The 23343-nt window shown below is 36.9% G+C and overlaps 6 protein-coding genes across 9 annotated transcripts in view; 1 reads left to right on the top strand and 5 right to left on the bottom strand.

Annotated features, from left to right (window-relative positions):
- The window catches only part of LOC122571183 (protein sprint), a 209019-nt gene that overhangs the window by 3906 nt on the left and 181770 nt on the right, over positions 1 to 23343 (top strand). Inside the window, exons 2-5 of one of the 4 annotated variants that reach the window (XM_043734590.1) lie at positions 2120 to 2258; positions 6099 to 6237; positions 8104 to 8350; positions 8411 to 8601. The gene's annotated coding sequence lies outside the window, so the exon portion shown is untranslated. Of the gene's footprint in view, positions 1 to 2119; positions 2259 to 6098; positions 6238 to 8103; positions 8351 to 8410; positions 8602 to 23343 lie in introns of those variants that run through there. The other 3 variants (XM_043734591.1, XM_043734593.1, XM_043734592.1) reach the window with 3 other exon arrangements.
- LOC122571196 lies at positions 6476 to 8313 on the bottom strand. The gene is made up of 5 exons (XM_043734640.1): positions 8152 to 8313; positions 7926 to 7980; positions 7642 to 7733; positions 6775 to 6889; positions 6476 to 6700 (listed from the first exon to the last, which is right to left on the bottom strand). The coding sequence occupies exons 1-5, from the start codon at positions 8200 to 8202 to the stop codon at positions 6606 to 6608; spliced, it is 408 nt and encodes a 135-aa protein (XP_043590575.1). The 5' UTR covers positions 8203 to 8313; the 3' UTR covers positions 6476 to 6605.
- Positions 11000 to 12576, bottom strand: LOC122571190. Its single transcript, XM_043734634.1, has 5 exons — positions 12429 to 12576; positions 12212 to 12266; positions 11912 to 12003; positions 11308 to 11422; positions 11000 to 11226 (listed from the first exon to the last, which is right to left on the bottom strand). The coding sequence occupies exons 1-5, from the start codon at positions 12531 to 12533 to the stop codon at positions 11126 to 11128; spliced, it is 468 nt and encodes a 155-aa protein (XP_043590569.1). The 5' UTR covers positions 12534 to 12576; the 3' UTR covers positions 11000 to 11125.
- Positions 13255 to 17832, bottom strand: LOC122571197. The gene is made up of 5 exons (XM_043734642.1): positions 15671 to 17832; positions 15009 to 15108; positions 14401 to 14519; positions 14210 to 14312; positions 13255 to 13328 (listed from the first exon to the last, which is right to left on the bottom strand). The coding sequence occupies exons 1-5, from the start codon at positions 15713 to 15715 to the stop codon at positions 13255 to 13257; spliced, it is 441 nt and encodes a 146-aa protein (XP_043590577.1). The 5' UTR covers positions 15716 to 17832.
- Positions 17985 to 20338, bottom strand: LOC122571192. The gene is made up of 5 exons (XM_043734636.1): positions 20181 to 20338; positions 18932 to 19034; positions 18716 to 18807; positions 18515 to 18632; positions 17985 to 18157 (listed from the first exon to the last, which is right to left on the bottom strand). Exons 1-5 carry the CDS (start codon positions 20220 to 20222, stop codon positions 18084 to 18086), a joined length of 429 nt encoding a protein of 142 aa, XP_043590571.1. The 5' UTR covers positions 20223 to 20338; the 3' UTR covers positions 17985 to 18083.
- On the bottom strand, positions 21151 to 22843 carry LOC122571194. Its single transcript, XM_043734638.1, has 5 exons — positions 22689 to 22843; positions 22027 to 22117; positions 21858 to 21949; positions 21535 to 21652; positions 21151 to 21473 (listed from the first exon to the last, which is right to left on the bottom strand). Exons 1-5 carry the CDS (start codon positions 22728 to 22730, stop codon positions 21406 to 21408), a joined length of 411 nt encoding a protein of 136 aa, XP_043590573.1. The 5' UTR covers positions 22731 to 22843; the 3' UTR covers positions 21151 to 21405.

Here is a 23343-nt window from a genome sequence, read left to right as displayed (position 1 = left end):
TTGCCAACAGGAGTAGTTTAGATTTTTTTTTGAAAAGCTTGTAACAACATTTGTTAAGAATCTCGGATTATGAACAGATCTTCAGCGTTCACGAAAATTAATATTTTTAGCAACGCAGCTTGCTGCAAGTTAATTATGTTTCGCAAGTTAATCATTTATCTTTTACGCTCTGTAATCCACTTCGACTGTCTGTTTAAAAGTCCACGTAGACAGAAACAAAGGTCGATCTTTACGTTCAGAAACATTTAAGAAAATTAATTCCACCGAGACTCTCTTATCTTTATACTCGTAACGTCAGAGTTGGCTGCAAGTTTTCGTTTTCCTTCGCTTTCGACGCCGGAAAATTGTCCACGAGGCTGGGGTCGGGTCCAAAAAGTCGACGTCGCGTCGTCGACGACGTGGCGTTGGCGAAATTTCGCCGGTGCACGGTCTCGAAATTTTACGATCGCTCGTAATCGTGGCACGGCCAAATTATTATGGTGGAAATTCCGCGGCACTGGGGCCACTCGACCGAGTTTTCACAATGAGCCCTGACTACGTTGGATACACACCGTCTTTATGGCGGTTAGGTTTATTAGTCGCCGTTTTCACTCGGGGAACTCGGTCCATCTTCAGCGTCGTTTCGACGTCCCTCTGTTTTTCGTTTTAGTCGCAGACTATGTACGGGCCGTGGACGTTGTTGGAGCCCTGGCAGCGTTTATGGCCATCTATTATTTTCCACCGGCTTCCTAACAATCCTCTTTTTTTTCCTCGCCAACTCGGAAGAAATTAAAATCGCGTTTCTAAAAAGGACGAGTTTTATTCGAATTCTTTTCGGGTTATATCGTTCGCGTATATTTAATTCTGGATGTAGAATAGAATTCAGGATACTTGCGTAGAAAATTCGAATTTTTCTAGCGTGTTTCATAATTATCTTTTAGTGGCGAGTCGTTTGCGGAAATTAGGTTCAGGATTCAAGGTAGGATACAGAATGCTTGGAATTTGAGAGGAATTTGTAATTGCGATTTAACGTCCTACGGAGAATTTAGAATTCTCGGGATCGTCTTTTTCTCAAACTTGTATGTGTCCGTAGACGTACGATTAATTAGATTCTCGCTTTTCGAGCCATTTGTTTATTCGCAAGATCGACGAATTAAACGTACAGGATCGTCGCTATCTGTGCATCTGAGCAACGAAATTACCAAATTTAGCAAAAGTGAAATCGATCGGTTTAGCCTCGCATTTCGATGAAACGTACGAAATCGATCGACGTGGTTTCAACGAAACGACACGCGAGATAGCGTCGCGCGAACGCCATTTAAATTGCAAGATATCTCGCCCGTAGATACGAAAGGGTTGAACGCTTTATGAGAGCAAAACGAACGAAACCTCGAACCATTACATACGTAACCGGGATCGGTTCGGTCGTCTTCTTATTTTCAGTTCATTACCACGCGCCAACGCCTCCGTCGTAGTTCACTCTCATAGTAAATAATGCAGCGCGACACCTGGTATACCCTGTACATCATGCTGCGTATGCACGGAAGCGTCGTGTGCACACGTACCAGCGTAATATATGCATAATGTATAGGGTGGTCTGGTGTGTGCGATGGCGAAATACCTCGATGTTACACGCTGTTCTATATATCACGGTAACCGTGCGTTCGTGAGCGCATTTTACCAGCTATGCACCCGTTGTATGGAACGTACGAGGCTCGAGTGGTGCGCGTGTTAGCGCATCAGCCTCTTGGAGCGCGCCTACAGCTATAGAAAGGACTCTTTCGTGGGGGCGAAATATGGGATTTCGCTATGGGTGGCTACGGAGTCTTCGCGATTACAGCCAGAAATCTATTGGACAGTTTAGTTTATGTCGATCGTTTCGTACTCGTACGTTCCTTCGTTTCCTCGTGCTTTGATCGGATAGTTTGGAAAAATCGAGCGTACACGCGTGCGAGATATTATCTTGTGACTAATTGGCATAGGTTTTACGGCAATTATCCAATAAGCTCTCGCGGATTTGAAGTTTTTTAAGCTTCGATCTTGATACTCTGATCGGCCACTTATAATACGTATGTTACGACTCAATATCTTGATCTTCGATTTCAAAAGAACGAGTCAGTGATATTTGCTTTGATTTCAGGACTCGAGCGTATCGTTTTATCGTCGCAAGCAATCAAGAACGAAATTGTCCTGCTAAATAGAATACGACTGCATCATCTATCCGACCTTCGATCACCCTTATCATATCCACCGCGGTTACTTCTAAAAATACTCGCAAGGTAAAATGCTCATACCGTTCGTCACTTCGTTTCGTTATGTTTCACATTTCTCTGAAATTGATTCATCGGAACATAAAAAGAAACTACGTTTTGCAGCTACTGTACAAATGGATTATGGACGTTTATGCGCTTACGGGAAACTGAAAAACACCAACGTATACATACAAATAATATGCAAAAATATAGAAGAAATCTGAATTGGCATACTCCTTACGATATTATATTTAATTTCTGAAACATATTTCTGTCCGGATATCTAGCTATGTTTATACATTTCAATTTGCATAAACGTCCACATGTGAGTAACGTGTAATACCGCTGAACGATCGGATTGAAAGAAAAACGGGACCAAAATTTGATAAATAAATTCACGATGAAATGAAAAATCAATCGACCTAGCCTACGCATAGCCTATACATAATTCATCTACGGTATAGGGTGTTGAATATTTTGCAATTTTCGAACGATCGAAGGCTTCAGTGTCTCGATAATAGAGATAAAACGGCGTAGTTTGGTCAGATAATTCGAGAATAATTCGCAGCCGGCGCCTTAATGGAAAGAGCCCTTGCTCGGTTCTTCGATCCCATAACTTCCGTGGCTAGGAATTCCAGCGATGCTAATTTCATCGTAGGATAGCGGAATTCCAGGGGTCCGGGTCGGACGCGGTTATCATCTGGCGCTATTTCGACCGGGGACATGCGCCGTGCAGTTATATTAACCGCATTTCCGGAAACGTTCGATTGGCCGCGTGGTATCGGAGCAATTCGTGCAATAACGACGAGAGTCGCCGCGTCGGCCAGAGATAATATCGCCAACGATAACGTTCCTCCTCGTTGCAGTTCCATCCTGTTGTTAGATCATCGTTACATTACGCCAGTTTATCGTAACATGGTTCTGGTAGGGGTTTGACTTGGACTCGTAACTTTTTCCGTTGATTTGTGGGATCGAAGAGAAAGATGTAAGATAACGGTGGCGAGAAAGCAATTTGGAGGTCTAATTTTTGGCGATATTGTTTTTGAGATTCCTTTCTCTTTATCTTTCTTTTCTTTTTGTCAAGTTTTGAGACTCGTTTAACTGCTTCACTCTTTGGAGATAAAGTTTTAAAATACATTTATCGCAATAATATAACAACACGAAGCGAGATACACTCGAAGTTGAAGAAATGTAGATTGGTATACAGTAAAGTTCCATTCATATAGAATTCTATGTTCCAATAGGTTTTAACAGCGTTGGAAAATTATTAAAACTTACGGATCATTGATAGTCGTTGTTTCCATCTGAGCAGAAAACGGTTGAGATTGTTTCAGTGGCATCCAAAATTATTTGCAAGTAACGAAACATCATCGAGTAAATATTACTGGCACGTAAGATTATCACGAACGATCGTTATTTTTCAATTAATCAAAACATCGTATTCGTAATTTCTATCATCGATGATCGCGATAATTTGAGGATTGGGAGGTGCCATCGAGGTTCGTATCATTCACGTTCGAAGCAATTCGAAGGTCCTTGCGGATCATCGACGTGTTTCTCTAGCAGTTAAAACATTCAAGAATTATTTAGCTTATCGTGATATCGCGATGCGTACGTTATAGGTGAGGTAATCATAATATTATGCAAAAGTAATGTTTAATCGTATCTCGATGTTTGCATAGGTATACCGTGTGCAAAGATGTAAGTACTCGGCTTAACCGTACAAACAAGAAGCGACGTTGAATTTAGACGAGATGATGCCTGGTCGGAGGAAACAGTTTGTGAAAATAGTTATTTTTAGAATGGTTAAATAATTAGTACGCTGTCCCGAGTGCTCATGACCAATTAAACTGCCTCGTTGTCCGACAAACGACCACGTTGAAGCGCAACGTAAACCATCATGATCGAGTGGAACAAAAGCACAATGGCGAACAACGACGTACATCACGGAATCATTGTACAATCGTGTGCGTCGCGACATAAGTATGCGACGTTCGCGACGTCGTCGTCGAATGTAAACTCGATTATAAAGCAAGCTATCGTTTCCATCCGTATTCTTCTCGACTACATTCCCGTTCTCGAGCTTGTGTGTACGTTCGGCGCGTCTATATTTCACGATACGCATTTGTATCACGATATCTTGTACGAGCCAATGTATACACGTACGTGTGTTCTATGGTTGGAAGCCTTTATAGAGCCAGACAAGTCGATTGAATTATAGTAACAAAGTTATCCGTCACTTCGTGCGACGCGGGCTAAGGGCTAAACACTGTGTCTCAACGGGATCTAAACTGATTTTCAGCTTATTTCGAAGAAAGGGATCGCGTCTTAAGCAAGATTGATCGAAATGGAAGAAACCTCATTCTATCGTACAAGTATCTCGTATAGACAGTTCAGTCTACTTTTTCGTTCCAGTTTCTCCATTTTAATAGAAATTTGAAATATTTACTTTAACGTAGCTTTAGTTTAGTTAGAACTTTGAACAATGACCGGGTTGGATACGAGATAACTGTTCTATGGAATATACACTCTCGTTCGTGAGTGTTCGGACACCTGCCATTCCCATACGAACAGCGACCTAACTGAAATTATCAAGGAAACGATAAATCGATCAGAATTCTATATTATTGGAATACAAGCTAGTGAAAAACATCGTCCTTCTCAATTATTCCCACAAATCCAACTATATAATCTAATTGTAAGGAAAACGTTGGGAATCAAGACGTTATCTCTTAAAGTCCTACTTCTTTTTTCTCACAGATTGTTCAGGTTGTTATTTCGAGTTCGATCAAGCAACGGAATCGTTGTGCGATAATTGGGCATATTATTCGACGTGTGTTTCCGTTGTGAATTATAGCGAGGAATGTCTGGTGGGCTAAAGGGGTAGACGATTCGAATGATCGAGTGTCATCGCTGGTCGCAGTTAATTCGGCGCGTGTTAAACAAAAGGTTTAGTCGTTTTGACGACGGTTGTTTGCATTAAGTGGCTTTATCCGACGCGCGCCTGCCCCAATCTGCATTTGACTTTGTAATTTCATTTATGTTGAATCGCGTACTCCGGCTGGCTACGGGCAACGCGCGCAAACATTTGCAGCCAGCTTTGCATTTCGCATCTCTGAGGACCTTCTTTGACCAGCCAACTTCCAATTGAAACTGTTGTGCTCATGAATCTCGTGATTAAACCTCGTGATAAGGACAATTCCTAATTCAACTCGAACGACACTGATTTTTTGTTAAACCTAAACTTTGTCGAATTTCGTGAAATACAGGATAAAAGAAGTTTCATCGCTTTGTTTTTAAATATTTTTTGAACGACATAAGGTACGCGGATACACTTTTTATTAATAGTTTAATTAAGCGTCCCAATTACGTGCAAAACGCGATATTCGTGAAAGGAACGATGTTAGTTGTCAATAACATTTTTCCTAACAATTTTACACGTTGCATTATTTGAAAGTTAAGACGAATTATCATTTTATTCTCAAAAAAGGACGAGAAAAGGTGAACCGAGAAATTCACTACGTCGTAATTCATAAATATTTCATAAATAATTCATACATGGTTTAGACCAACGCCAGTAAGAACGAATAATTACGATAAATCATTTTATTCCGTGTATGCGACCTTCAAGATCTCTGACAGTAAACAGTACAGAGCAAAAACAAGATTGAAGAGGAAAAAGAGAGCGTCTGTAACGAGTAATCGCGTAATCGCTTGTCTGTGCGCAAAATAGATTGCAAACAGTGGGAATAATTGAATCGGTTAAACGTGAAACGATCGAGTGATTAATTAATAGCTTCTGGTGTTCGAGCTACCTAAATCACATCTTCGAGTTTCGAACGATACTTTAAAGCGGAAAACTTGCAGGAATAGGAGATTAATTGGACTGAATAATTTCCCGATGATTTCCACGGTTTAATCTCGGCGGCGGTGTTGCTTGCCTCTTAGTTGCTTGAAAAAATAGAAAAATGATGTCTCAATGACGTGTATCTAGATCTACCACGACGTAAGTTTTTATTATTATTATTTATTCTTCTTTTCACGCATTACCATACTAATTACGCGGAGAATGACTGCATCTCCTACCTTTTTAGTAAAAAATGATCCCGCTGTAAAGATTCTCTCGTTCCAACGCGAGAATTTCGACGAAATTATTAACTTGTTAGTTAATTAGCAGTCATTGACGTTGTTTCAATTTGCAAATAAAAATAAAATTCGTCTGAACAAGAATAAAGATGCGGTCGTTTAAATGCTTTTCGTTTTATTGATAATATTTACAATTAATTCAGCGAATTATCCTACAAGCTACATGAATTACATTGCCGGAATTTGTTGCGTTTAAGAGACAGCCTCGATGATTTACGCCGTTGTTGATTATGTCAATCGATGAGCGAGTTCAGCGAATCTCAGTTGATCTAGGCCACATCTGCCAAAGTTTTGGGCAACCACGCATTGGTCGTCGTTTGCAGCTAAATAAGAAAGAATGGAAACGCGTGAAACAAGTGTAGGAAAAATCGTCTTATAACTTGCTCGATCGACGTACCACTATAGGCACATTGGTGTACGGTATCACGAATGATGTCCTTCTTCTCACTGTCAGGATATGCTCTGTCGATCTGCTCGTCGATCTTACGTAGATTAATAACGTTGCCATCCATCTAAAATAAACGGAACATTTAAGAAAAGGCTAGTAAGCAAATATGTATATCGAAAAGCGTCGCTTACGACAGTTGAAGAAATTAATTTTAAGGAAAGAATTTGCGGGCAGGTAAAATTCAAAATTAATTCAGAGTATTTCTATAATTTTAACATAGAATTTTCAGTGACCGAGAATTTTCTGTATGGCGGTTTTTAAAAATTCATAGGGCTGTGTTGCGAGTATCCTGTTCCCCTTCATATTTCATATTCAGTTTTTAATTATCATCAATTAATGGATTTACCCACTCCATGACCTAATCCCACGAGAGATTTCTAAAACTAAATCCCGCGCTATAACTGGTTAAGATATAGTTATTCACTGCACATAAATTAATCGTTACATCATACTACATCGGATACTGCATATTAATTTTGTATGTTATTCATAGTTCGGATCTTTTATCATACTTCTCGTTTATAAGAATCCAAGTTGAATCTATGCGTTGCTGGAAAGAAGACCAGCGGGATGGCGCGGAAGCAAAGAAGAAACTGCTCTGTATCGTTCATCGTCGCACGTTGCTGTACTGTTTTACTCGTATATGCGATACTTTCGGCACATACGTCCAAAATCTTTATGATTTTGTCCAATCTATACGAAATAGCCAATCGGACTCAGGCTCTTTATGCCAATCTTCGTTTCCAGCAACGCTTTGCGTTTGCCCGGTAAATTCTCCATGCTGGACTTTATTAAGCAGAATCAGACTGTACGTACCAGACCTATCTTTTGCATCAGACAACCTTCGAAGCATCCTCGTGTTCTTATTCCCTCTGGGCTGTTGTCGCGAATTAAGTTTCCTAGGTCGACTGTCGAAACAATATTTTCATTATTACTCATTTTCATTTCGAACGGTTCATTTAATTCTTTTCCTATAGAAAGTATTTACTTTCAAGCGTGAAAAGTACACAATTCGTTGATTTCTATTTATTAATAAAATCGTATGGCACCATAAAACATATTAAAATATGTCTATAACGTTGCAACGAGATTTTACTTACAGATATTAAGACCCATTTGTTTCAAGCACGTCTCGGACATCTCATTGGCAGTAACCTAAAATTACGAAAATGAAAAATGTTAATTTTTCGAATGTAGTTTAGAGAAACGATAGATTCCGTGATATTATCGAAATTCAATTTCACAGTATCGTCTACGTTCTTTCCTCTCTATGTTTAGCGTGATCGAGCACGAGCCACGGGAACTTCAAACCGGTCAAAGACATACCCCGCAACATACGACGTAAAGTACGCAGAAAAGAGCGACGGCAGTCTTCATGCTTGCGTTTTTTCTCAAGATATCGATGCTGAAAGTGTTCGTAGAGAAATAACAGTTACGATAGATGCAAAGAGAACACGAACTACCGCTAGACACGAACTTCTTCAACTGGCTGGTCAGCGTTTCGATCTGCTATTTATACCGTGTAGTAAGTGCATAAAAACATAGAAGATTAATTGTTGTTGACAATGATCCTTACGTAATGTAGGGCTGCAATTTGAGAATTAGAGAAGGATGGGAAAAGGAAAGAAAAGGTGTTTTATCGGCGTGTCACGGCGTAGATCTCTGGCTTCTGACTGGGGAGTAGGGAGTGTCTCTGCATCACCTCTTTGTCAATGGTTAACGATATCCTGAAATCTTGTGGCGTCTGTCTCCTTCCTCTGATGCTTCCATTGGACGGTAGGTGTCTGTATTCGTTTATATATTCTGCTTCGTTAAGATGTTTTGGTTAATTTTTTCAGCCAGCACATTTTTTTGCATCTCTATCATGCTCGAGGAAATTTTGCCACGAGCGGTTAGTCGTCGCATGTACGTCGTTACGTTGCGTTGAATCACCGACGAAACAGTCCGTAACTGTTACTTGTCTACGCTGGTCGAGGTTGTAGCTTGTAGACGTCTTCCGTCTGCTGTACCTCTGCCGTCGTGGCTACAGCGCATCCCAGCGATCGGTGTAGCGGGTTCGTTTTCGTCGTGTTTCTCCCATGTCGGTGTGGGATTAGGGCGTCGTTATCTTGTGACCACCGCAGCAGAGAAGTTACGATAGGCGGTTGGCTGAATCCAAGTCCATCCAAGAGCCGAATCTAACGACGTCTGTCGCTTGTTGGTTTTAGTTGCATCCTTTCGTCTATTGTGGCATCGCTGTCTTGGTCGTGCGGTGCGTAGTTACTAGTCGTAGGGTTGTAACTTGCAAGTTGCAGAATCCGTGTGTTTCTTCGCTGATAAATTCATGTTGAATGCGTCTTTGGACAACCACTTCGTACATACTTTGTACACGTATTGTACAAGATGAGTGTGGAAATCAATACGAACAAATTGGAATTGACGTTTTCCAAATTAACGAATACAATTATCATTGATGTTTGCTTGCACAGGATGCTGTTCTACGGATAAGTGAAATTTTGCAAGTTAAAATTTGAATTAAAATATATTTGGTAAATATATTACTAGAGTGTGCCACAGATGACTCGTAGTTTAATAAAAATTGTTATTCTAGGAATCTGTAGCGCTGTTAAGCGCAAGGTGGCCAGCTTAGGTGGTAGGTGGCCTAATTGGAAAATCCCGAAGATCCACTTAAATGTTTTATTTCAACATTGCTTATACTATGAAGAGTGAGGAAAAGAGAGATCAATTTTTCATATTGTAGAAATAAGGTAACTTTGGAAAGAACTGATAGAATTATGAAGCATTTACATTGGAAACGATAAGATAAACATAAGATAATTTATTGTCCCGTTTACAACTATGTTTAGAGATATGTAAGAACATGGTACATTATCCTCCGTTTATTATATTCTTATGATTATGAAATATCTTAACTCGACATAAAGAAGTCACACAGTATTAAAATGTATCCCCTGTCAATAATTCTTATTGATCGTTTCTAATTGATTTTTAATTCATGTTTACGCGGGATTAATTTATATCATAATTGCAACGTCTCCGCCGGTTGTTCTAATGTAGACTGTAATTTCAACAATAAGTTTACGCGAAAATCGATAAATATCTACAGGAAATATTAAATAAGAAAAATAGCAATTTGTAATATATTATTGGAACGAATGGACTTTTTAACAATCAGTTTGTACGGTCATACTCCTCGTTCAAAAATACGCTCAAAGTGTTCATCCGGAATATTGATACTGTAAATACTGTAAATACTCCGGCTTTCATTCTACACTTTCACCGTGGCGGAATCATCTGCGGCGATCGTGCAATGTGAAACGGTGTAAATTCGGTTTATACACAAGTCACATCGGCAGTTATATTTGTCAGAGCTGATTGGTGCATGGAAACACTTGCGAGAAAGCAGGTATCGGCAACGAAAGTGTCGGTAAACCAACCTCTGGTGATAGAGTAGGAGGTGTCCCTGCAATTTCATAGAAACGCTTCTTCCAGGTATCTGTTTTAGACCAACACGAGTACGAACGAATAATTACGGCAAATTATTTTGTTCCCTGTATGCAACCTTGAAGATCTAGTAATAACCAATAACAGAGCAAAAAAAAAAAAAACAAGGCTAAAGAAGGAAAAAGGAGGCGTTCGTGCACCTGGTCACGAGTGATCACGTAATCGCTTATCTGTGCGCAAAGTAACGCGCGAGCAGTGGAAATAATTGAGTGGACTAAACGTGAGACAAAACGCGACATTACGATTTCTGGTGTTCCAGACAGCCAGCTCACAGTCGCGATGTATGAAACTTTAAAGCGGAAAGCTTGCATATGTACAAAGTTAATCGGATTGAATAACTTTCCGGCGATTTCCACGGTGTAATCTTAACCTTGGTCTTGTTTGCGTTTTAATTGCTTGAAAAATAGGGAAATAACGTGTCAGCGATGAATGTACACGTCTCCCACAATGTAGATTATTTGTGTCGTTATTTATCCTCTTTTTTTTACGCTTGGTTACGTTAATTATAAATACTGCGCGGAGAATGACCTTATCTCGTAGTTTTTCTCGCAGAAAGATCCCGCGATAAAAGGTTTCCCGTTCGAACATGAGAATTTCGATTAAATCGTTAACTTAGTAGTTAGCCGCTAGTTATCCACGTTTTTGTTTAACTTTCACACAGAAACAAATGTCATCTTAAAAGAAGCGAAGAGCACGTGCTTTTCGTTTTATTGACAAGTTTTACAATTGATTCGGTTAATCACATGCATTGCGGAGTCCTCGACGTTTGTTGTATTGAAAAAAATATCTTGACGATTTATGAAATTCTTGATAGCAGCTGACGAGCGGTGAGTTTCAAGTGTTCCAGGCCACATTGAGCGAAGTTTTGAGCAACCAGACACTGGTCGTCGTTCACAGCTAAATAAGAAAGAACGGAAACGTGTGAAACAAATGGCACTGGTGCGAAAAGTCACGTTATCATTTGTCCGATTAACGTACCATCCTTGGCACATTGGTGTACATTATTGCGAACGATCTCCTTGTTCTCACCGTCAGGGATTATATTGTCGAGCAGTTCGTCGATCTTCTGCGTGTTAATAACGTTGCCGTCCATCTGAAACAAGTGCAATATTGTAGACAATGCCAGTAAGCATACACATCGAAAAATGTCATTTTCGACGGATAAGAAAGGTAACTTATAGTGAAGACTTCGAGAAGAAGCAAAATTAAAAATTAATTTTCGGTATTTCTATAATTTTATAACTGTAATGTAGAATCCTTCCACTGCTCGAAAATTTTCTGCATCACAGTTTTGCAAAATCCGTACTCCGTTGTGCCGTAAATATCTTCTTACCTTTATTGATATTCTATATTTAGTTTTTAAAGTACAATTATTCACTGTACACAAATTAATTATTACATTATCGTATTGGGATCGGTTGTACTAACACGTACTGTTGTACTAGCGGTATATTAATTTTGTATGTTATTTGAGTTTGCTTTTTTTTAATTATACTCTTCATTGGTAGGAACCTAAGTTGTAGTACTTGTTCGATAAATTCTCCATGCTTGACTATGCTAAGTAGAATGAGATTTTACGTACCAGACCCATCTTCTGCATCACACAAGCTTCGAGGCATCCACGTTTTCTCGCTACCTCAGGGCTGTTGTCGTGAGCTAAACTTGGGAGATCAGCTATCGAAGAAGTATTTTCTTTATTATTTATTTTCGTTTCGAGCCATCTATTTAATTTTTTTTTTTTTGTTTTTTGATGGAAAATATTTACGTTGAGACGTAAACAGTACTCGTTTCACTGGTTTCAATTTATTATTAATAAAATCGTATAGCACCGTGAAATATGTTAAAATGTATCTATATTACTTTTTAACGAGTTTCTACTTACCGATGCTAAGACCCATTTGTTTCAAGCACGTGTCTGACGTCTCATTGGCAGTAACCTAGAATTACGAAAATGAAAATTTGTCGGATGTAGTTTAGAGAAACGATAGATCGTGATATTATCGAAATTCAGTTTTACAGCGTCGTCTACGTTTTCTCTTCTCTACGTTTAGCGCAATCGAGCTTGAGCCACGGAAACTTTAAACCGGTCAAAGACATACCTCGCAGCATACGAAGTAAAGTACGCAGAAAAGAGCGACGACAGTCTTCATGCTTGCGTTTTTCGTGATACTGATACGCAAAGTGTTTGCAGAAGAAGAGCACATACTTAAACAATACTTTGGATATGCGAAAGGAACTTATTCGACTGGTTAGTCAGCGTTTCGCCTTGCTATTTATACCTCATAGGTGAATAAGAAGTAGAAGATTGATCGTCGTTGATAATGCGTTTACGTAATTTAATTTCCCGGAAACATAGTAAACATTTATGAGTTTATGAGATAAATTATTTATGATTACGATAGATAGATATGTATTGTAATAATTTTTTTATATATTTGCAGTTCGTTAAGATACATATTTTCGTTCATCTTTAATTCTTTGGGAACGTTCGAATTTAACTATTTGGTAAAACGAAAAGCTTTTCAAGAAGACTAAATTTTATTACAAATGAATTCTATTACCTGTGAGCTAGGCAGAGAAAAATTATCGAAAGATGTTTCGTATTTGACAGGAATATAGGTAGCTTGTCTTTTTCTGATACCTAACTCTGAATTGCGCTAATTGATTTGAATCTTTTTTTTTTACGATTAAAATTTTCGCGAAAATCGTCGTCTGTTTTCAGCATAATTTTACGAGTCACAACATGCACACGGATGATATTCTACGAAATATTCATTGTGCCATCGATAGGGGAATGAAACAGCAAAAAAACTTATCGAGGTATAACAAGTGATCGGTATAAATTCTCTTACCAAGAACAATTCAACGTTATAATAATATGTTTCTATACTTTATACGGTTATGTGGTTATAAATATTTATTTTGTTATAGTCCCGCTTGTTTTATGGAGCAAGTTGCAAAAACGAATCCACTCTTACAAATGTCGTCCTGTTCTTGCGCTGAAACAATGAAATAGATGTTTATGAAGATACTACGCTGATATTATCGACAACAGTTGCATGCTTTTAATAACTGTAGAAATAACAAACTCCGATATTAGCCTAGGTTTTATTTGATTCGATAGCTCTAACATGAAAAACTACCTATATTTTAATAATGTCTATTGAAATATAATTTTCATCTCGGAAAGAGAACAACGAAAGAGAATATCAGGCTTAAATATTGACTTTATCGATTATCTATTAATCGTAGATGGTCACCTGAGATGTAAGATCAGAGGCGAAAATTAAATTAAAAGGTTTTATTCGAAATGTATGCACGATATACGTATCTGAAATATTGCAAAAGCATGAAAATACTTGCGAGCGTTAGTGTACGCCATGTACGACTTCTAATCTGTGAAAGAGAGTAGGAAAATATTATCTAAGTATATAATTTGTAAATAATCGTAGCTTATTCTTTGTAGTTCCTCGAATAGTTTATTCTGTTTATATTTATTTCGTACGTTAAACGCCGTTGATTAAGAATTCTAGAAACGTGGATGTTATTTTCTAGTTGCTATTTAATATCGATTACGTCGAATCGAAATTTCATTTGAACCGTAAATTCCTAAGAATTCTACATTTACTTTCTACGACACTCTGTTCTCATTATATGTTTCTATCCGATTATATAATTTCAAATACTACTGATAACGGCAAATGACTGTTCGAATATATTATCTGTGACCGACATTAAAGAAAAATATTTCCAGGAAAAAGATACTAACGTTATTTTTCTGGTCGATAGTTTACAATTTCATCGGTCGCTATATTAGATTTTGTAAGAACTGGCGCTATAGATTGAGTTTTATACTTTGACAAAAAAAATTCGAACTTACCCTTTTCGCAACATTCGTTCAATGTTTGATTCGTGGCTGTGGGGAAATTGTTGCGTTTCGCCGTTTCTAATAAATATTCAAACCGAATATTCTTGTCTTCCACCTGCAAACATTATGGAATAATAAACATTTTTTTGAAATATCGGCAAGTCGTAAGATAATTAAAGAATTAAATGACAATCAACGTTTACCATGTGAGCTTTGTCGAGAACGCATATAATGAAACAACCGAAGTCCGACACGGCGTCTTCGTAGCTTTTCTGTGATATATTTTCCTCTTGGAAAATGATGTCCAACCTTATCAAATCCACTATAGTCGTTGGTAAAATCATTAGAAATGACAAATATCAAATATATATTATTTTTGTGGACATGAATTATAATAATTTCTCTCTTCTAATCTTTTAAACAGAATCGTACTCGAATTTCATTTACTTGCCATTATTTAATAATTTACCGCGTATATGTTTACATTGACAATACCTTTTAGAATAGAAATGAGAATTATAAAGGAAAATGTAAAATCTAGAATTTTCTAAGGAATTAAAAAAAAAAAGAATCGAGATACAATAAATTATTTAGAATCATAATAATTTCTCTTTGTTAATCTTTTAAATAGAATCTTGAATTTTATTTATTTGCTATTATTTAATAATTTACCGCGTATATGTTTACATTGACAATGTAAAAATGTAAAATCCAAAATCTAAGAAATTAAAAAAAAAAAAAGAAAAGAATCATGAAATTCTATACGATAAATTATTTAGGAGCAAATTATTAGTTATTTTATAATACATACTGTCAGTTAGATTGCTCTGGTGCAAACATTGCCGTATATCCTTTATATTAATGTTTAACATCTTTGTGAATTGTGTTAGATGGCTTGCTTGAACGAGTATCTGTAGTAGATGGTAATTGCTTCAATCGTAATAATTGACTGTTTTTTAACACAGAGTTTTTTTAACATGTATGAAAGTATCATGCTAATTACAAAACTTTTTGGTCCGGTTAATATACAGATCATTTAATATCCAGTTAATATCAGATACACCTATCAGACTCCCAAAAGTTTAACAGTTCAATGTATTGTATATCACAAATTAATCCTGTATTGCATAAAAATTGCAATCCTGTTCATACTAGCGCTATACAAATATTAGTGTAACAAAATATTTTCATTTCATATTTTAACATTATAATTTTATTTATACGAAGGGATCTTCCTTCATATTCGCAAAGAAACTTACTAAAGAAAGAGAAATAGAAAGCAGTAAAAAGCAATGGAAAATAATTTATTAAAATATTACGTAATTACGTCTAAAAGTTTTAAATTACTTTAATTAAGTTAAAATTGTAGAAATTTTCATTATTTACATATTATCATATCAATATTTTACCTACACAAAAATATACGTTGTTTATCGATAAAAATAGTGATAATAATATACCTAGTGTACTTACGTTTGCGGAAAGAACGTGGACAAGAATCGCGAGATATCCTTTCATCTTTCCAAACGATTACAATCTTTTAAAATCACTGTCACGATGTCAACGAGAAATTCAGGAGCTGTTTCTGCGAAAAAGTATGCAAACCGCCCGACTGCAAAGTATCTCTGCTTATATTTATCGTCGACCATGAAAACGGTGGCCCAGTTGACAAACGTATCGGATTTTAACCAAAATTGTTTGATGTACACGTATCAAAAGTGAGTTAGTCAGCGAAAATGAAACGACGGCATTGAAAGCAATAAAGAACGACGAGAGAAAGAACGAAGTGGTTTTAAACAATGATATAATTTTATTTACTTCAACGGGATGCAGATAAAAGAGGAGAAAGCTGCATGATTTTATCCAAGAGAAAAATGAAAATAAGGAAAGGAAGACACAAAGATGGGGACTATTTTGATACTACTGCTTCGAATATTCTGTAATCTTCCAAGCAAGAACATTATTTACGTATCAAAATAACATCCGTCGTTCCATTGTCATCGAATTGTTCTGAAATTTGTTAAGATCGAAAGAAAGATTCTAGTACCACTAAAATTTTATTTTATCTCTGATTAATCGTCGCGTAATTCTCGAAGAAAGAGCTTGGGAAGTGGACCAAGATCGTTTGAACTAATCGTAAGATACTCGACTCTCACACTGTTACTGTTTTAATTTCGCTGATAATTATCGTTACCGCAGATTTTAATGAAAAAGATATCTTCCACTTAAAATATTTTACCACTTTAAAAACTTTCGTCTTTCCTGGAGTCGTGGTTGTTCGGCTTTTCGAACAGCGATCCATGGGGTTTCATTAATAAGAATGAGATTAAACGAAGCCGATTCGGGGCATCGTTACTCACGCAAACACCACGGTGGTGGCGGCGGTTGGCTTATGAATAAACACTGCGGCGTTAACGCGTTATGAATAATTAACCTGCACTCGAGACACGGACGCTGTGTGCATTTCAACGTGGAACAGGCCAATGTTTTACGACCACCCGGTATACATACGATCGCGTGAATGTATGCTTTCGGGATATTTCACGGTGAAAACTGATGCATTGTGATCGTGTATGGAAATTTCTCATCTTGAAAGCAACGAGAGGTTTTATTTGCTTTCTATCTTCTTTCTTTCTTTCTTCTTTCGCGATCTTTTGCTACATAAAAGAGACTGAAAATGTGTAGATACACGAATACAGAATTTTTGAATTTTTTAATTACCTACAAACTGTGAGTCCGTTATTTACTGTTTTCTACCTTATTTCTCTGTAACTCGAATATCTCAATGTTAATAGCCATTTTCTATTACGTATTTTGGTCTGTGTTTGTTACTATGTACAGTGTGAATAATTATTATATCTTCACAATATTTCATTTCTATATATTTGACATTGATTTAATGGATTTTTAATTCGTAGCTTCCAATTTCATCTTTTCCACACTTTGTAGCTTCCATTCTCAAGCGACAGATACAACAAAAGGATCCCATGGAACGTAATTTAAAGAATTTAAAGAATATTTCGTTGTATCTTTAGGAAAGTAAACGTATTAAATATCAAAGGTATATTATTCTTTTCTCGCTGTCGTTCTTCATAATCCACGAGATTGTCCATGCTTGACTCACAGCATGCTGTGTAGTGAACGACGAGCAACGATCGCGTTAGCGTAAGCGACTCACGTTGTGAGGCGGTATAATGTAGCCCGTAATGGTCGAAGTTGGCTGGCATACAGGATGGAATAAAGTTACGACGACCTTACGCGACAGCGAAGACACGACACGGAGACACTTTTGCAAATGGTCGGCTTTACGACCGATTACAGACGTTGGATACGTTTTCGATGAAATCGCGGATTCGAGTCCGGATCCAAGTGGAATATTAAGTCAGAAATGTAAGTTTCTTGTTCGAATATCGGATGTTCGTGTCCTCGTGATCGTCGACCGATAGATCGATCGTGAATCGCGAAATATCGCCAACTATCGGTTAAACGAAGAAATTATTGATGACGCGTACACTGGTTCACGAAATTAGAGTCGAATGCTTATCACAGGAAAGTTCGATGTCCACATGGTATGTGTCGTGAAATATTTTGAAATTTCTTCAATTTAATAAATCTATAAGTTAGAAGAGCGGCTACGTAGAGAAGATTTAATCGGTGAGACAATTTTTATTACGGAAGGATCGTTTATTATTCAGCTGCGTCACTAACGATAAAAAGAATTGACACGCGCCACCGATGGTTCGATTAATATTTATGAAGTTAGAGAAGAGAAGGATGCACCACGAGCTGTATCTCTTACATCATTTTATTAAACGTATTACACGTGGTAATTCGAATGATTACAACTTCATAGCTTTCGACGGATGATATTTGGTCGACTGTTTTATTAGTTGAACAACTTCTCTATGTAACAGTCTACGTATTTGTTACCGATGTTGCACTCGTCTGTTTCTCCTTTGGCTATAACAAAGCAAGTAGTTCGAGTTAACAAATATGGACAGCAAATGTGTACGAACATTATCGATAATAACAATTTCTCGGCAATTAAGAAGACTCTGTCCGCGTTGTTCTTTTCAATATAACGTCTGTTTGTTACTTTAAAATTATATTTTTAAACATCAAGGATAGCCGCTCAGGCTATCGCTAATTTGTTTGTTCACGATGCTTAGACCGGAGAAACAAAATATTAATCGTATCGGTAGAATGATAATTTCGAGAGATTGTTATTAATTTTTCGATTTCTTTGCCAAGTAATTAGAAAAATTCGAAGATTATAAAACTGTGAAGCGTCGATCGAAACGAAACATCGATACTTACTGCCAGCACTGCATTCATTTGCGATGTTCTTCACAAGTTTAATATCATCGTCGTTGCCAGCGTGAACGATTTCTATCATTTTGTACACCGGATCCATATTGAAATCGAAGCCTTGCAACTAGATAAAAAAGATAGAAGAAAAAAAGATGATTAAAACCATTGGTCGAAGTTAACTGATCGTTTGGTTAACAATACACGTACCACGTTCAGTCGTTTCATCACACAGGCTTTCAGGCAACCCATTTTCCTGATGTCAGCGTCAGCTTTCGGTTGCTGGATGTTCGTTGCAGTATCTGAAACGTGATAAACATAACACACGATACATTTCACAACGAATCTGAAAAATCAATTCTTCTTTTATCTGATATCTTTTCGAATATATTTCGTTGAATTAAAAGATTTTTAAAGGGATTTTACCTTCTGCGATGTTAAGCTCGTCGGCGCACGGTTTGATATCCGGCATCAAGTACTCCATGTATTTTCCGATTACGACGTCCTGATCCATACCGCGCACGATCGTCTGCAAAAAGGATTATTGATAAAAGCTAAAAAATTATTGTTCGCCGTATGATTACAAATAACATTGCGACGGTGTATTATTAGAAGACGACGATATTAAAGAGAGAAGAGTTCGCGTGAGGTGAAACTTCATCCATGATAGCTGTTAAGGATTAAAGAATATGTTAATATTAGAATTTATGAAAACTAACATATCGGAAAATATAGGAATGCAGTAGTATGAATGCTAATATGTTATGCAAAAAGTTGTGTCGCGATTTCTTAGATTTTTAAATAACACGTCACATCTGTTCGTCGCAGCAAGTTTCTTTTTTAACGCGATGCAGCTGATTGGCGTGAAATGTGAAATATGTTGGCAATCTCCGTTGCTGAATGTCTTGGATTTCGTTCAATCAAGTTTGCTATTTCATCGCTATTTGTTATCGGCCTGCCACTTCGTCTTTCACCTTCCAAGTCTCTGGTAAACTTCATCTCCGTGATGTTCGAGTAATCTTCATCGTTAAACTTTCTAATCCATGTTGCAATAATACGTTTGCTAATGGAATTATCACCATAAACATCACAAATTCATTCCTCTATTTACTCTACACTCTTTTCCCCGGAAATAAAAAACCATCGAATGGCAAAAATGAATACTCTGATCGCCAATTTCGAAAAACTTGCAAAGCATACTTAACTGGATGCTTTATCCGTCACAGTTAAACTTATTAAACAACGTAGTATTTATAGACTGAAGCGTTCGTTATAATATTCGAGAATGAAACATCCTTTAGTTTCAGAAAAACTAGTCTTAGAAACAAAAAAAAAAAAAAAAAAAAAAAAAAAAAAAAAAAAAAAAAAAAAAAAAAAAAAAAAAAAAAAAAAAAAAAAAAAATTGAAGGAGAAAATTAAAAAAAGTTGTGTAACAGTAAGTTGCAATATTTAAATTGCATTTATCAGAAAAGGAAGGTACACGAGTTTCGCATTAAAAAATGCAGCATTCTGCTACTACTGTTAACATTGCTTGATTTATACCACTTTTCAAAAACTGATTTACCTTTAATCGATCTATAGTTGATTTATATCGACTTACTCAAATTACTGAAAAATGACTCTGCTTCTTATCGCAATTACCCGGTTAATTTCTAAAAAATCAACAAGCACTTACCACGGCGGCCAACAGGCAGGTAAAAGTCACAAGGGTCTTCATCTTTCAATCGACGTATCAAAACTTAATTTCTCAACGGTGATCGATTGGTTTCGCGTGCTTTTCTACTGGTATCACAGTGTGCGGTACTGAATCCCGTGGGACGATATTTATATCGAGAACAGACAGAGACAATAGCCGGTGTTAAGGTCTGACAGCGTACAGCAGGAAACGAGATAATTGCCCTTGGTTCTACCTCGATTTACGTAAGATTGGTTCAAGTATGGCCGAAATACGTCTAATCATCGTTGGCACGCGTCAAATTTGTCACAGAAAAGTGATCGTTTGCCGTGCGTTCGGTGATCTTGGAAGAAACACTTGTTCAACGTAAATTGCAGGATCGAACCAGCCATCCTGTAATAATGGCATCGTCCTGTACCGTAGCACTGTAATCTCGACTAGGAGACTAGAAATGACAGTGCAATCGAGTATTCGTTGATTTGTTTGTTTCTTCCTCCTGTTATTCGCGTTCTGAGAATCGTACGACCAAGGAGAAACGAGCTGGTTGAGTATAGCCTTTGACGACCAAGGATCTGTTCGATCGTAGGATGTTGAGGGAGGACGAAAGAGCATGAAACTGTGAATAGGGCGAAAAAGAGATTCGTTGGGAAGAGTATGATTAAAGGTTCCACGAATGATGTTTGCGAGAGTAGGAAAGACGATGATTAGGTCCTTTTGCAAACTGGTGTCAGGTCAAATGATTATAATAAAGATTGGTTGGACAAATTGTGTAAGATACGATTATTGAGGAGGTAGAGGAAAAATCATGACGACAAGGTTTTTAAAGATACACCGAGGAGATTAAATAATCATAACGACTGATTATATTGGCATTTAACAATCGTATCGATTGATTATGCTGGCTAGAAAGAAGTGGGATTCTATTCAGAAATTTTTGAAGTTAGACGGTTATGTTGACTGATTAGAAAGATTAAAGTGTCTTATATCGATTTATTATCTTAGTAAAAGAGAAGCGAGACATTGTCGTGCAATTTGTAAGATTAAAATATAACTGATCGAGATCGTGATCATCGATTGTTATCGAACTACGGTGTATTTTATAACATACAGTTTCTCTTCTACAATAGGTTCGTAATATAATTACAAGTAACGGTAACGCAAGAGATTCGGTTATATTAAAAATATAAAGCAGACATTTCCTGCAATTTCCTTTTAAGAGATCCTTTTAATACTTGTTCATATAACATTCAATGAAGGAGAAAGCCATCTTGCAATCGTCCGTCATATCTTTAACTAAAACGAAACTGTGTTAGTAAGTAATTACGTTTTAAATAAATAGGTACAAGTAATTTACCTTGATCAAGGCATTCAGCTGCATTTTTCTTCATAGGTTCGATCTTCTCAGGTTCTTCGTTGTGCACGATCTTGATGAACTCGTTTATCATCTCTAAATTTATCTTCGAGTCTTTCAACTTAAATACAAAGATTTTCTGTGTTATGCAACTATTCCGTGATTTAATTTTCGGTTAAATCAAAAAAACATCGTCTATGAATTTTTTGTTCGATTGTAATATCTTATCGGTTAATCGAAAGATGATCGAGTATAACAAGTTTATTAGGCGAATTGAATTTACCGGATGTTAATAAATATTTAAAGCCTTCTTTAAATGAGCTCACCATGTTCATAGATTTTAATATACACGATCTTAAACACGAAGCTTTGTCCACTCCCAGTTTTACCTCCTGGTCAAATATTACCCTTGGGTCCGCTGAAATATTATAATATTTTGCGTATCAATTTAGTAAATTATATCTCTCTGTTGGAGAAAATAATCATCACACTAACTTTCAGTGTAGCCAATTGTTTTCGCACACTTTAGAGTAGGAACCTTCGAAAGCTCCAAGTAAGTGTCGATGAAATCTGCTTGGATAACTGCCTGAATAATTAATAAATATTGATTAATAATACTCAACGAATAAACAATTATACGAAAATTTGTATACTCTGCCTATTGAGGAGAACTAACGCGTAAAAATTGCTTGGAACACAACTTGGGTTATCGAGAAACGTGAAATAATTTGCATATTGTTTTATCGAGATGTAAAGAGCGTTATAGCAGCAGATACAGCACAGAAGTGCATTGCACACTGTATATTCTATGACGCATTGAATTACCGGGGATTCTTCTCAATTTTACCTTTAATATGTACGTTAGTTTCGGTGTCTCATTTCGTGCTTGATGCCTAAGGTTTAACCGTGCAGGTTTCTATCGTGCACGTGCACGTGCATGTAATCATCTTTATAAGGTAGCGAATGAAAGAAAGGAAACGAAATATAATCGGAAGTCGAGCTAGTCTGAATTAACACAAAAGGAAAAGAAATAAAAATCCATAGCGGAGTTCTTCGAATTAAAGAAAAGGAAGTGAATGAGATTCCAAATCGAGACGCTTTAAATTTCAAGTAAATGGAAATTCCAAACTTATAATAATAATCAACATTTTACTTACTATAGTTAACAAAAGACAGATGCCAACCAGAAGACTCTTCATTTTGAAGTTGATTTTTGATAAACAAGAAATACGCGTTAAGAATATATTTCCACTACTAAACTTTCTTGGTGAATTGCGCCGATATTTATATTGCAAATGTGCCGATAGAAAAAAGTCTGTTACATATGATACATAGCCAAAAAAAACCTATTAAAGTATGTTGTATTGATGGATCGTTTCCGATCACCTATGTCTCGTATGATGATGACGATGAGAACTGTTGGTTATGTGATTACTAGTCAAAAAACTGGAATAATAATTACTTCCTTTAGTTACGTATCGTCTTGTTCGACGTTCTGTTTATTATCCACGATTGGAATCGGATTCGAAACAATTACACGATTCAGAACATTCGACAAGAATGGAAAAAATATCAAAATACTTTACTAAAATGAAATAACGCCGCGAAAGTCTTTGTCGATGGAATTAATTAGAGATGATAACAAGAATTTTACTATAATCGATATCATTGTTGAGATATGTATAATTTCTCTGCTGGACTAGATTAAACGCGCAGTAAGAATACTTGTATGCGAGTATCAGTGTGTGGGAGTATGTGTGTGCGCGGCGTCTCAAAAACAGATGGATGTAAACTGTCCAGTCGTTAGAAGCA

Source organism: Bombus pyrosoma, linkage group LG9 (assembly GCF_014825855.1).
Source record: "Bombus pyrosoma isolate SC7728 linkage group LG9, ASM1482585v1, whole genome shotgun sequence".
NCBI lineage: Eukaryota > Metazoa > Arthropoda > Insecta > Hymenoptera > Apidae > Bombus > Bombus pyrosoma.
This window is presented reverse-complemented; position numbering and strand designations above follow the sequence as displayed.

Coding starts and splice junctions, on each gene's coding strand:
- LOC122571196 (XM_043734640.1), bottom strand. CDS start 8,202: ATGAAGACTGCCGTCGCTCTTTTCTGCGTACTTTACGTCGTATGTTGC. Junction 7,734..7,925: donor ACAAATGGGTCTTAATATCT/GTAAGTAAAATC, acceptor TTGTTTCGACAG/TCGACCTAGGAAACTTAATT. Junction 6,701..6,774: donor ACACCAATGTGCCTATAGTG/GTACGTCGATCG, acceptor TTTCTTATTTAG/CTGCAAACGACGACCAATGC.
- LOC122571190 (XM_043734634.1), bottom strand. CDS start 12,533: ATGTGCTCTTCTTCTGCAAACACTTTGCGTATCAGTATCACGAAAAAC. Junction 12,004..12,211: donor ACAAATGGGTCTTAGCATCG/GTAAGTAGAAAC, acceptor CTTCTTCGATAG/CTGATCTCCCAAGTTTAGCT. Junction 11,423..11,911: donor TGATGCAGAAGATGGGTCTG/GTACGTAAAATC, acceptor CACTTGTTTCAG/ATGGACGGCAACGTTATTAA.
- LOC122571197 (XM_043734642.1), bottom strand. CDS start 15,715: ATGAAAGGATATCTCGCGATTCTTGTCCACGTTCTTTCCGCAAAC. Junction 14,520..15,008: donor CCAGAGCAATCTAACTGACA/GTATGTATTATA, acceptor CAACGACTATAG/TGGATTTGATAAGGTTGGAC. Junction 14,313..14,400: donor TTCTCGACAAAGCTCACATG/GTAAACGTTGAT, acceptor TAATGTTTGCAG/GTGGAAGACAAGAATATTCG.
- LOC122571192 (XM_043734636.1), bottom strand. CDS start 20,222: ATGAAGACCCTTGTGACTTTTACCTGCCTGTTGGCCGCCGTG. Junction 18,808..18,931: donor CGAGCTTAACATCGCAGAAG/GTAAAATCCCTT, acceptor ATCACGTTTCAG/ATACTGCAACGAACATCCAG. Junction 18,158..18,514: donor AAATGAATGCAGTGCTGGCA/GTAAGTATCGAT, acceptor GCTTTGTTATAG/CCAAAGGAGAAACAGACGAG.
- LOC122571194 (XM_043734638.1), bottom strand. CDS start 22,730: ATGAAGAGTCTTCTGGTTGGCATCTGTCTTTTGTTAACTATA. Junction 21,950..22,026: donor AACAATTGGCTACACTGAAA/GTTAGTGTGATG, acceptor ATAATATTTCAG/CGGACCCAAGGGTAATATTT. Junction 21,474..21,534: donor AGCTGAATGCCTTGATCAAG/GTAAATTACTTG, acceptor GTTTCGTTTTAG/TTAAAGATATGACGGACGAT.